We start from the raw sequence: 13,655 nt of genomic DNA, 5'->3' as shown, positions 1-13,655 counted from the left end.
GTTGCTAAGGTGGTTGCTAAGGTGGGTGCTAAGGTGTTTCCGTGTGTGGTTCACTCTCATATTTCAGATCTGATTAATCCAACATGTACGGATGGATTTGAGAAGTTGACATTTGGAGTAAAGAAGGAGAAAAAGAAGTGAAATCCTGCTACTATAGTTTGTTTACGTAGCCTCCGGAGCCGGAGGAAGCTTCCTGAAAGCTGACCAATCAGAACAGAGTGGGCTTATTCAGGAGGGCGGACCTTAAAGAGACAGGAGCTAAAACAGCCTGTTTCAGACAGAGGCTGAACTGAGGGGCTGCATAAAGGACCAGTAGAAGATAAATAAGGAGTTTTTAACTGGAAATCATGCAAAGACATTCCAGTAGAGCCCCAGAATATAAATATAGAGCTGGAAATGTGCAGAGTATGTGTTCTTTAACGTTACTTGATTAGGAGTGTGCAGTGATCAGTGTTCTCAGTAAGCTAGCGTTAGCTTGTGTCTGAGATAGACGGGCATGTTTCCAGAGAGTGAAAGGCAACATCCTGCACTTCTTGTTTGGAAAGTTCTGACCATAAACTGCAACTCTGTGCTTCAAAAAAGCTACAATGAAACCAACATCTGACATCACACCTCGCTACATCCATCTTTATAATCAGCCCTTGATTTCAGCCTGACTTGGAAAATGTTTTTCCCAGTTTGGTTTGGCAGAACTTGACAGACCTAAACCTCCTCCAACACCTTGATGTATGAACTGGAACGCTGACATATGGACAATAATGTGTCCATATTCTTGTACAGCATCTGAACCCTTTTCCATCCACTTCTTTAAACATTGGAAAAGAGGGTCTGCGTCCAACTTCAATTAAAATGAGAAAAACTTCCCACGCTCTCGCTTACTGCTGGAATGTTTATTATTTTACAACATTTCATTCTCTCCGACCTTCATGAACATATCAGAAAGGAAACATACACAGACTCCCACTGATACAGGATAAGAGTATAAAGTCATTTCAGAGTAATTGCATAGAGTGCATTCAAAAGTTAAGTCGCATTGCTCAGATATCACTTACTGTGGGTTGACAGTTCCAACCTTTACATTCATTTATCATTTCAAAACAAAAAGCAATTTCCAATTAAAAACACTTTGATTTAGAGACGAAAACCAGCTGTATCAATTATTCTTTTTGTACATGTTAGATAATTTCCTGGCTCCAAATAAATATAATAATAATGATCTGCTCAGGCTGAGGTGTGTGCAGAGGAAGATCAGGCTGCACAATGGGTTTTTTGTTATTTTTTTTCTCATTTGGCGTGCAATTGTGCTTCATGGCCCAAAATTACAAAACATCCCTGATGTTTACTGAGTGTGTTTGTGTACAATTTTTCATCTGCTTCAATGCTGTCAACAAATTCTGCAACTCAAGTCTAAGTGGTCATAAAATGATTACGATTATAAAAAAGAAGAAAAACATGTTTAAACATTGTGTTCTTACTGATTTATTTGACCTCTTCGGGCCTCTAAAAAGTATTCAAATTATGTAAATTCAGATTTTGCAGACCAAGTCAGAGTTGAGTATTTTATTGCGATCACACAGTATACTTGCAAGTGGGTTTGCTCTTAAGGGGCGAGACCTTGTACAAAGGATACATGATACATTTATACTTTGTTTCAGATTCGATATGACAGTGAAGAGTATCAGACATCCTCTAACAACCAAAGAGAACAAAACACCCCCTCATCTTTCCCTAGCAAGCAGCAGCTACGCATCAAATCTAGAGTAAAATGTATGCATGGGAATATGGTATCATCATGCATAACATTGCCAAAAAAGGTTATAAGTCAAGCACAGTGAGCAGTTTATATTAGTTGTATGAATTTCCATCGCACAGATAAAACTAACTGATGAGGAACAATTGTTTGGTTGGTTAAACAGCTCAAAATTCATGAACTAAAATCCTTTCCAGACATGAAATATGTGACGTTGCTGGTTTCATCAAGTGATGTTGTTTTGTCATTCAGAGACTTTTATGTTAATGTTCCTAACAGCTTTATTTAGACATAATAATTATAATATCAGATGAAAATAAACAACAGCAATAAGTGAGAGAAAAACAAAGAAACAAACAAAAATAGTTTCATCACAATACAATAAAACATTAGCAATGACACCAATAAAAATTAAAAGCCAAAATTTGAAAGACAGGTCTTTAATTTCTTTTTAAAAATACCGAGGGAGATGTAACAGAAACGCAGCCTCCAGCAGGTTTCTTGCGGGACACTTTAGGAACAGCAAAGAACGGCAGCGGACGATCTGAGAGTTTTTTGTTGGCACATAAAATAAAAGGCAATCGCTGATATATGAAGATGCTAGATTATGTAAGGCTGCAGTATTCTGAATTTACTGTAATTTTCTTAAAGACTTTTTAGGGAGGCCGGTAAAAGAGAGTTTCAGTAATCTAAGCGGCTTGTAATAAAAGCTTGTATCAGCATTTCAGTGTCATTCTGAGTTAAAAAATGGTCTAATTTTGGCAGATGATATTTTTGCTTTTTAACATGGCTAATAGAATTAAGATTAGAGTCTGAAACCATAACATGTTTTAATTTGCTTGGACAGGCTGGCAAACACTGACTGTAGTCTCTGTCTTTCTGCTTTTGAACCTGCGAGTAGAATTTCGCAAAATGTTCTCATCCAAATGTTGATATCAGTGAGATATGAGGGCAAAAAGAACATTTAAAGAACTGTGGTTGTCTGGTTGAAATGTTGTGACATGACGGGACCTGATGGATAAGAAGGAGCAGAGGGAGAGTTCACAATGTGATGACGACAAGGAAGACGACTTTTACTTTGTCCGTTCACAGGCTGCGTCATTAATGGGGTTTAAAACTTATTTTGCAGATAAAGACTTAATTAATGAGCGTTGTGAACGTGAGGGACGGTCATCCCCACTTCTCTCAGTGGATTGACTGACACCGACTTCCTGCTGCTGTCAGTTTCATCATGTAACGTTATTAGAGAGTGACGAGGTGCTTCTCTCATTTAGGCCTAATTCCTGCTGGGTATTAACTTATTCAACACTTAGTATGAATGAAAACTGAAAATATAAACGTGTTGGTCTGATTATGACAGTTGTAATAATCTTCAGCTCTGGTTGAACCACAAGGGGAAAAGTAGTTTTTAAAGACTAATCTGATGTGAGAAGATTGATCTCACCTTAAAATTGGCCTTTTCACAAAATATCCTAGTTTATTAAACCAATTTTCTACATAAGATACAATTGATTTCTCTCTCTCTGTTCATGCTTTACCTTGTGCTGCTGCAGCCTTTACATTAAGAGCTGGTTCATCGAGATAAGCAGCAGGTGGCGCTAATTCTCCACTCAGGTGCCATTATAGCGCTGCAGAATAAGAGGGCACCACAAGATAAACAATAAGCGCCAGTCAAACCTCAAACAGTGAATAATAACGTAGAAAACAGGATGTAAATATGATATTTCTGTTTGTTTCAAGTAGTAATGTGAGGAGTGTTCATCTCCTCATCGCTCCACACTGATCTACTTCTCTCTTCAGTGGAGCAGAAACATAAGTTTCTTTTCTAATCTTTACTTTAAACTGGAAAAGAAAACTACGTCAACTTGTTTCCATCTCCCATTCAACGCATTAATTATTTTTTGGAAAAAGGCAAAAACCACCTCAAGCGAGAGTAAAAACTTTTCTATCAACCTTTTCTAATGTTATACTTCAAAAATGTGCATGGCTGTAGCTTCAATTTGAGGCTTCATTAGCCAAACAGGTTGGGAAATACTGATCTCGATGTTCCAACATGGCACCAGGATCAGTCAGAATAACACAAACTGACCTTCTGTGCATTTGTGGTGCTTCACCGAAGTTCACTTTTTCTTCTTATCTCTCCTACATACTTGTCCATGCCTGTATTTACTTCCTTCTCATTCTGTATTCCTCCTACTAATGACATCTTGGTATTGTGCCAAACTGCATCCAGTTTGCACCATTACTGATAGTCTCTGAGTTTGCTCAGATTAGTTGGTCAAATCCACCTGCTGGGAGATGGCGTTTGCACTGGTTCAGGCTCCATAAAAATCAAGCAATGAGCTTCAGCTTCACGGTGTCATTTAGGTAACACACCTGAAGATGCCTTTTGCTGTAATTTTAATGGTTTCAGTGCTGTTGATGGTGTCAAAAGCAACATCTATTTTACATTTACAGATTATTTTACCCGCTTGATCGATCTCTTCTTCCTTCTCACTTTGCTGCATCTTCATCCTCGTCTTCTCTGACAGGTTTCAGAAAGAGAACGAGCGTCTGATCATCTTCTTTTCAGCGTAATCAGGAATCACTGAAGCAGGACGTGTCTTTATTTCAGGAAGCGGATACTCATCTTGTGATCGATGTTAACTTTCTCCAGTGACTGAAAACAAAATAAAAAATAATTTATAAAAGGTAGACATTCAAGTGTCTGTAGGATGTGTTTTTAATGTCATGTGAAATTTTTCATGGATATTTTTAAACATATTATTGAAAAAGCGACTTTCTCCTTTTTAATAAAGATATTTGATCATTACTGGAAGCTCTTTGTTTGTTGGTTTGTGTTGATGTTAATCTTGTTCATGTTCCCCAAACACATATTCACATGTAAAAGAAAGCTTGTCTTGATAAATATTAGCAAATGTCTTTTTTTTATGTTATAAAACTTCATAAAGTTTCTGATTGAAGGTTTTTTATTTATATGAGTTTGTGTTCTATTCAAGCATAAGAGTTTTAATTCATTTTCTGAAGAATTAACAGGTCAATTCAGCAGGCAAATATTGTCACAATGCTTATTCTGTCTCTAAATACTAAAAAAATATATGGATAAAAAATAATATACATCTGTATTTACTATCAGGAATATATCCTAAACTTAAATTCATTTAAATCAGATTTCTGAAAATGATAGCGCTGTTTTTGACCAGATCAACGTCCCAAAAGTGTCTATTTTCTTACCTAGTTTAGTTTTGATCTGTTAGTTTTTATTTAATAGATTTTACAAAGTGAAAACTCAGTAAAGTTTCACTGAGCTCTGACAGTTTGGAGTCGTCGATCCTCTCACCTTTCTGAACTCATCAAAGGAGATGGCGTCGTCTCTGTCCAGGTCTGCTTCCTGTATGGCTCGTTCGGCGATGCACTGCAGCTGGTCCTCTGTCACCTGCATCCCCAGCATCTCCCGCAGCACCTGTCACAGTCACAGAACCAACCAATCAGAGCTCACATTGGAATTAGTCGCTTGGCTCTTGATTGGTTCAAATTGTCTCTGTGGAACTGTGGTAGCTTCATTTCCTCATCTACAAAACGTACCTGCGGAGTACCTCAAGGCTCGATTCTGGGCCTCATTCTTTTCTCTATTTACATTGAGCAACAGTACATTTATTCAAGTACTGTACTTAAGTGTAATTTTGAGGTACTTTATTTGGGTATTTCCATTTATGCTATTTTATACGTCCACTCCACTACATTTCAGAGGGGAATATTGTACTTTTTACTCCACTACATTTATTTGACAGCTTTAGTTACTTTTCAGATTTAAATTTTACAAGTAAAACAGATGATGTATTTTATATTTTTCATAGTTGTAACTAATTTAAATCACTTCATAGAGATCTGTTTTCACTTCAACATTTATCTGTTGATCAATGTCAAATAATCCACATTAAACCTTTTATTCAATGTTGTAAGACAATAAAACATGTATAATTTCAAGAGGGTTGAATGCAGTTTTACAGGCACTGCATATCTGTAATATTACACTGAGTCGGGCCATTTCGCATAATTAATACTTTCCCTTTTGATACTTAACAATCAATCAGCTTTATATGTATAGTGCCTTTCATACAGGTTAGTGCAATTCAAAGTGTTTTACAGATGACTGACGGGCTGATAATAAGACTAAATAAGATAATAAGAATAAATGTAAACAGTAAAAATAATCTGAGACTAATGTCATAAAAAGATAAAAATGTAATAAAAAACAATAAAATAGATTAAAAAATAAGAACTAGATAAGACAGACATAAAAACAAAGTTTTAAATATTAATAAAAATAACATAAATTATTAATTAAAATAAATAATGCCCATAAAATATTGTAACCAAAAGCCAGGTTAAGTACATTTTGCAACTAATACCTCTTTACTTTTACTTGAATAAGATGTTGAATGCAGGACTTTTACTTCTTAAGTATAACTATACTGTAGCATTGCCACCTTTACTTAAGTAAAAGGTCTCAATACTTTTATACTGCATTTCTATGCAGATGATACACAATTATATCTTCCTGCCAATATTAGAAGTTTGATTGCCCTTCCAGTATAATTACATTGATGTCTAGGATAAACTGTTTGAAAATGTGCACTATTATCCTAATTTCTATGATTCATTGCAGTGCATGTACCCATATTTGGAGCCAAAAATTTTACATGAAGTCAACAAATACTTCTAACACCACCAAAAGTTATCTAGACTAAATATTGCATGTTTATATAAGACCCTTGACTTTGTTTGTTGGATTTAGATCTGTTATTTTATTGAACTGCTCAAGTCTTTGTTTGAAACTGTAAATCTTATTAAGATGAAATTTGGCTTTCATTTGTTAACAGAGTCAGTTTTCCATTTGATGTGAAATGACTTACAGCTGTAGTTGCAGCTGTTGCTCTGTAGAGTCAGTGGGTGGGGACTGGTTTCAATATTAACCTTCATCATGGTTTGCATTGTTTTTATTGTCATGGGTTTTGGTGTTGCCATTTTGAGTCACTGGAGAGATTTAAGAGTGTTAAGAGAGTTTTAACTTCTGGGAAATCTGCTAACATGCTAAAGAAACATCTTTAGAAACTTAATTTAATGAGTTGAGTAATCTCAGCAGTTCACTCAACTCATCACTTCAAGTCAGAAAAACACATAAAGTCCTGAAATGGTATAGAAAAAAAGTTAAATTTTAGGTCAATTAACTTGAAATTATAAAAAATATATATCTAATTTAATGACAAAATATTAGTTGATTCCACTATACTCCTGTATGATGTTTTTACTGTGTGTTTATTAAAGAAAGTTTTCTGCTATGAATATGAAATATCTAAACCAGGACACTGCTGGGTAGTGAAGTAATCATATCACGTTAGCAGTTCAGTCAAATAAATGTGTTTCAAATCAATGGGAACAGAGCCATTTGCAGTTTGTTTCTAATGTTTGTGCAGATTATCAAGGACGAGTTGCAACAGTTACAAACCTGGAGAAGCTCCACTCTGGAAATCTTTCCATCTCTGTCCTGATCGTACAACTGGAAGGCAACTGAACACACACACACACAGTTTTTCAGTTTGTATGTCATTTTCTTAGAGAGAGGGACAGGTATTGATGGATCAGAGGTCAGAAGAAAACAAACTGGACTGACATTTGAGTTTCCTGGTGCTGCTGTTGACCGGCTCTTGCTGCATCCCATCTTTGGGTCGGTTTGTGTCGGTCGGACGGAAATGAGCGAGAATTCGGACAAAGGAGGGAAAGTCCACCGTTTCCTGTCTGGAGAGAGAGAGAGAGGAAAGGGAAATGTTTCCTGCTTCCTGTTCAAAGTTGCAAACAAACACAGGATAAACCATAAACTGCTCTCTAATACCACTACGGTCAAATCCAAACCCTCAAAACTAGAGTTTGTTTTAACTTCATATGAAGAATTCAGTGTTTCTGCAATAAGTCCTCCAAATCAAACAACAACATACAGACGGGGGTCAAATTAACGGAAAAACCAGTACATGTCTGGATGCTTGACCCCTACAGTAAGGGGATTTGGTGGCTCTGATATGCTGTGGGGGGCATTTTTCTGGCATGGTTTGGGTCCACTTGTCCCCTTTGAGGGTAGGGTCACTGCTAATCCATACAAAGTGATCACCTTCATCCTATGATGAAACATTTCTATCCTGATGGGAGTGGTCTCTTCCAGGATGCCCCCATCCATAGGGCAACAAGGGGTCACTGAATGGTTTAATGAGTATGAAAATGATGTGAATCAGACGCTATGACCTTCACAGTCACCAGATCTCAACCCAGCCGAACACCTATGGGAGGTTCTGGACTGATGTGTTAGACAGCGCTCTCCACCACCATCATCAAAACACCAAATGAGGGAATATCTTTTGGAAGAATGGTGTTCATCCCTCCAGTAGACTTTGTAGAATCAATGTCAAGGTGCATTGAAGCTGTTCTAGCAACACATGGTGGCCCAACACCTTTCTAAGACACTTTATGTTGGTTTTTCCTTTAATTTGACCTCCAGTCTGTACATCATGTGTGAAAGATACAGCAGTAAAATCTAGTTTAATATGCCTGTGGTGGTTTAGTTAAACTGAAGCAAACAGCTGCCTGGGTGGTCGAAAAAAAGAAAAGGGAAATTCTGTAGTTTATAGTCTAAAACTTGAATAACAGCAGTGTGTGTGTGTTATGAAGAGAAACATATGTAGACTGTTGTACCTGGGAGAAAAGAACGCGCCGATGATTCTGTCTCCGATGGGGTTCAAGGCCAACTCACGAACTGTTTCGAAATCCTCAGGCCTGAGACAGACAGAGAACTGTCAGTAAATTAACATCATATATACACACACAAACCGCAATCGACAATGCTCTTGTTATTTTTTTAATCCTAGTTGTCGTATATTATTTATGGCTGTTAATGTGTTTTGTTTCTTCCCACAAGAGCCTTTTCTCTTTTGTTTCATGATATATATGACTTTGCTGCAGTAAAAACCACATTTCTCATAGAGATTTAAAAAGTACTCCATCTATCTACTCTATAACCAATCACACCTGACATCTGTTATATATTTACTGATCACAAATGTGAACTGTAGCTTAATATTTTATATCTGACATAACACTCAGCTCCTGTAATAATCCGTATTGTTGTGAAACAGCGACATCAGTAGGATCAGTAGTGAACTGTCTTTGATGGAGGCGTCAGCAGGTCCTGGTGGCCTCTATGGTTCTATGTGTTTTTTTCTAGCAGTGATGTAGTATTCAGATAAATAAAAGCAAATGTATATAAAGTATGAAGTGTAAAAGCACAGAATGGCCTCTGTCAGTGTTTACTGGATCATTATTATTGGTGTATTAACATGTAAGCTGTATTTTTATGTTGTACTTGGTCGAGTTGGAGCTATGTTTAACTGCCTGGTAGTTTAAGCAGTAACAATTCATAATATTTTATAATATGATCATATGTTTTTTCATTTAAAATCTTAATCTGAAAAAGTAACGAGAATTACTGCTGTCAAATAAATGTAGTGGAGTAAAAAATAAAATATTTCTCTCAAATGTAAAGTAGCAAAACACAAAAATACTGAAGAAATGTACCAAAAAATCAAACTTAAGTGTAGAACTTGAGTAAATGTGTTTTGTTTCTTGCCACCGCTGGTTTCTACATTAACTGTTTTATCTTTTTAACCTTTACAGACATTCTACATGTAGCCGGCCAAGACGCACAGATGTATTTTCACCTTCAAATCAACAAAAAAACAAGGTTTACTGGAGTTTTTCAAAATGTTTGTGATGCAGAGTCTGAAAATAAACACACTTTTGTCAAAAAAACACATCCATATAGTAAACTCAAATGTATTTTCAGACAACAAACTTCATGTTTTCTTTCAGGATGTTAATATGAATATTAATTATTTTTCCACACAATGATCCATCCGTCCACCAACCTGAGCTCTCCTCTCTGGTCTTTGTCCAGAAACTCGAACCTCTCGTACAGACGGAGGATGTGAGCCGCAGAGACTGAAACACAGAGAACGTTTGATTGATTACAGACTAATCGATACCTCATCATCAGTCCTCACAGGTTCATACTGCGGCAAGTCAGATACTGTCTGTTTGCAGGAGGTGGAAACACACTGAATCACATCTCTGCTGACACAGCTTCACATTCACTTTGTTAACTAACAAGACTGTGTGTATTTGTGAGCAGAGACCATTTTTCTTGCATCAGGACATTTTTATAAAACACAGAAGAAAACTTCAAAATTCTGATGTTTGGCGATTTTCTGTATTTTCCCTCTTGTCAACAAATCTCAGACGCCACTGAGCATGTGCAGGAACGCTGTTCTGTTTACAGGTTTGCTAGCTTGTTGCACTAAATAGCACAACCTCTGAACTTTGTGTTGTGTTCATATTGTAAATTTCTCAAAAAACTTCAGTATTAAGTCAAGAGGAACAAGTCACCCAGTGCAGCGATGTGACTCACTGATGTGTTTTTAATAGTTTTAAACAACAATGGAGGAATAAGATATATCAGGCTTTGATACACACACAGTACTTGTTAGTAGATCGGTTCATTGTTGGTTTGGATCCAAACATGAGATTTATTAACAAGAAAAAAAAATATTTTAAAAAACCCACCAGAATTACCCTTTAAACAAACATAGATGTTGTTGAAAAGATTAATTGTTTTTTGTTTTAAAATCGTTGCAAAATCTGAAATGTTGGACGCCGGAGTGTCCAGCTCCTGCTCACAACTACGTTTCTTTCAACTGCTGTTCACACAATTTATTTGAAATTTTGTACAAATCTGTGTGCTTTTTGAAAGAAAGTAGAAGTATATACATATATAATGTTATTACTGATGTTTTATAAATGTGTTATATGAAGGTGTCTTGTTATATTTTTAATGAAATATGAAATATGGCAGTGTCATGTGGGATGGTCTGAATGTTTGATATGATAAACTGTATACACAAATATAAAAATAAACACAGACTATGTCAGGATACACAGACATGAATGATTTGTAGGATTAATTCATTGTTGGTTTTTGGGATTTGTTCACAATAAGAAAAATGTACTTTAATGGGCTAAAAACAGCAGTATGGTCCTTTAAAATCACAAAGAAAACAGTAAACACATCTAGTGTTTAGTGTTGTCTGTTAACAACCTGCACAGCGTCTTTATCAGTGAGGACGTTTCAGGGTGTCGACACAAGAAACTGAGATAAACAACAGATGAAACAACACTGATGAGTTCAACAACGCTCACTGTGCTGCTATCTCACACACACACACACACACACACACACACACACATACACACACACATACACACACACACACACACACACACACACACACACACACACATTAACAGTAGCATTGGTATAATGTGGTTTTAACTGATAGTTTGAGTGTATAAGAAGTTTTTCTTGGTGTTTTTGTCCATTAACTCGTTCATTCTCAGTTTTGTCAAATCATTCCTGACGCCATGAACTCGCTTGTTCTGGAGCTTTCGACCGCATCACACGGTCTTCATCAGCAGATTAAGTTTGTTTTAGTTGTAACAGAACTAAAGAAGCTCAAATTTTCCATTTTTGAGAGCATCTGCAGATGAAGGCTGAGTAGGCGACATATAAAAACATAATACGATCTGATAGAAATGTTGAAAACTGAAAATTGAAACTTCTAACCAACTGTTTCCACCTGCTGCTCCAGTAGTTTATTAAAGGTGTAAGAAATCATTGTAAATAACATAATCTCCCTCAGACCTTTGCTACTCTTTTTAAATTAAATCTTTAACTTAATTTATTGTAGATTTATTTCTTTTAAACTTGACTTAGTGTCTGTGAATTCATTTTAAATACAGAGTGCAATAAGGCTGCTATAAGTGACAGAAATTCTTCATGTTATAGTGACACTAAAAGAAATGAAAAATACATTAATGCATAATGCAAAATTATTTATTTATGAGCAAAACCTTACCAGACATCCATGGAGAAATATTAGGAAAATTATAGTGATTTTACACAACGGAAGTAAATAATTTTTCATACATGTAAAAAGTACTTTTATGTTATTTTTGTAGAGTTTTATAATTCAAGCACAAACAATATAAAGAACAAATAAGAAGTCAAATGTATGTTGTTGTCTGGTGGAGTCATTAAAAGTATATTATCTGTCTGTAAATGTTATTACAGTATTTTATGATTTCTTTTCAGTGTGTTTGAATGTGTAAAACTCAAACTAAATGCTTCCTTTTACACACAAAATGCTGCTCTAACATACAAAGTGAAAAACATACATACATACAGACACATAATATTACCAAGAGTTCAAATAGTTACGACTAAACATACAGATCACTGAATCCATGCATCATGTGTTTCCAAGTGTTTCATTTCCAGTATTGCAGCATTACTGAAGCCTCCTTTACTGTAAACTGTAATTAAACCTTTTAAGGTTTTGTGTCTTTTAAATAAAAACAAACTTTGCAGTTGATACAGAACAGAGGCAGTGAAGTTTATCTATATTTACACAAAATGTCTCATTTTATTATAAATACGACATGTTGCGATGCTCTGATAAACTCACTATGTGATGTGTTGCTTGGTGTGATACGGATGTTTCATCAGATTGTTAAGGAGATTATTTGTAGCCTGCAGCAGGAAACCGTCTCTGTGTGTGTGTGTGTTGTGTTTTGGCTTTATGTTTCACAGCTGTTACCATCCATCAGCACAGACAACAACAACACTGTTACAGTCAGTTTACACGGCTGTTTACATGTGATGGTACATTTGGGAACAGACTGTGTAGCTATATATTGAAATTAAGGTGAAATATGTGACTTTATGGGTTAAAGCAAGTGTGTTGATCGTTGAGAGCCGTGCGACAGACCCCACAGACTCAAGAGAGTTTTAATAAAGATATTCTAAAATAATTTTAATACTTATAAAATGATTAATGAAGTTGTTTTCCTTCATTTTAAAGAAGAGAGCTAATCTGCTCTCTTCTCTCCTTCTTTTCCCCTCCTCTCCTATTTTTCCACAAACATGTTCCTGCCAAATATTTTTCACAACTTTAAGAACCAAAGCCAAAGAATCTCAACTCACAGCCGGTTTCTTCTATGAGCTCCTGAGCGTTTGGGATGTTGTTCATGCTGGAGCTGCTGGAGCCCATCCTGCTGCAGAAACACAAACCTGACTTTTTGTTTTTAATTTTTTTCTCGTGGTGTATAGCTGCAGTTTGCCGTCTGTAGCTGCAGGCTGACTTTATCTTTCTGTGTCCTGCCGGCTGCACCCTGGTCTGACTGTAGCCGTCCACCAGGCCCGTGACAGACACTTTGCTAAGCCAATGAACACTCATCTAAGAGGCTCTCACTGACCAATGGGCTTCCTAGACATGCCCCAAAACAGACGCACTGCAACTTCATGATGTATTTTGAAAAGATAAATGCTACAGCAGACCAACTGGAAATTATAGAAACAATGCTTGCAGTTGGTGCAGATAAAACTTTAAAATGTAGAGAGATGATAATTAGTGATCCATTTATTACAGCAGCCCTCAGAGGGTAGAAAAAAAACATGCATTTAATCTCTTTCTGTCTGTGTTTATTTAACCTTGTGCTGCTGCAGCCTTCATGTTCACGTGACACATTCAGTTCAGACTTGTGTTTGAAGTGTTACAGAAATGTTACAGCTACTCACCAAACATCCTAATGCTCCTAAAAGTAAAGAAACTTATAAAAATAAGAGGATGTCACACTGTTAATCTCTATCTAAACACAGCACAAAAAGTAAGGAAATGTTTGTGTTTGGTAGATTATTTCTTTGTTGTAAAAATGCTTCTTGGCAATAAGCCTGTTTATTTACCTT

At 36.2% G+C, this 13,655-nt stretch overlaps 1 protein-coding gene across 1 annotated transcript; it reads right to left on the bottom strand.

Annotated features, from left to right (window-relative positions):
• Nucleotides 1-2,092: 2,092 nt before the first annotated feature.
• Nucleotides 2,093-13,119, bottom strand: chp2 (calcineurin-like EF-hand protein 2). The gene is made up of 7 exons (XM_042413270.1): nucleotides 12,894-13,119; nucleotides 9,724-9,796; nucleotides 8,495-8,575; nucleotides 7,425-7,549; nucleotides 7,260-7,321; nucleotides 5,091-5,213; nucleotides 2,093-4,409 (listed from the first exon to the last, which is right to left on the bottom strand). Exons 1-7 carry the CDS (start codon nucleotides 12,958-12,960, stop codon nucleotides 4,356-4,358), a joined length of 585 nt encoding a protein of 194 aa, XP_042269204.1. The 5' UTR covers nucleotides 12,961-13,119; the 3' UTR covers nucleotides 2,093-4,355.
• Nucleotides 13,120-13,655: the final 536 nt, after the last annotated feature.

The sequence above is a fragment of the Thunnus maccoyii genome, chromosome 6 (assembly GCF_910596095.1).
Source record: "Thunnus maccoyii chromosome 6, fThuMac1.1, whole genome shotgun sequence".
Lineage (NCBI taxonomy): Eukaryota > Metazoa > Chordata > Actinopteri > Scombriformes > Scombridae > Thunnus > Thunnus maccoyii.
Note: the sequence above shows the minus strand (reverse complement) of the source record. Positions and strands in the feature narration are given on the sequence as shown.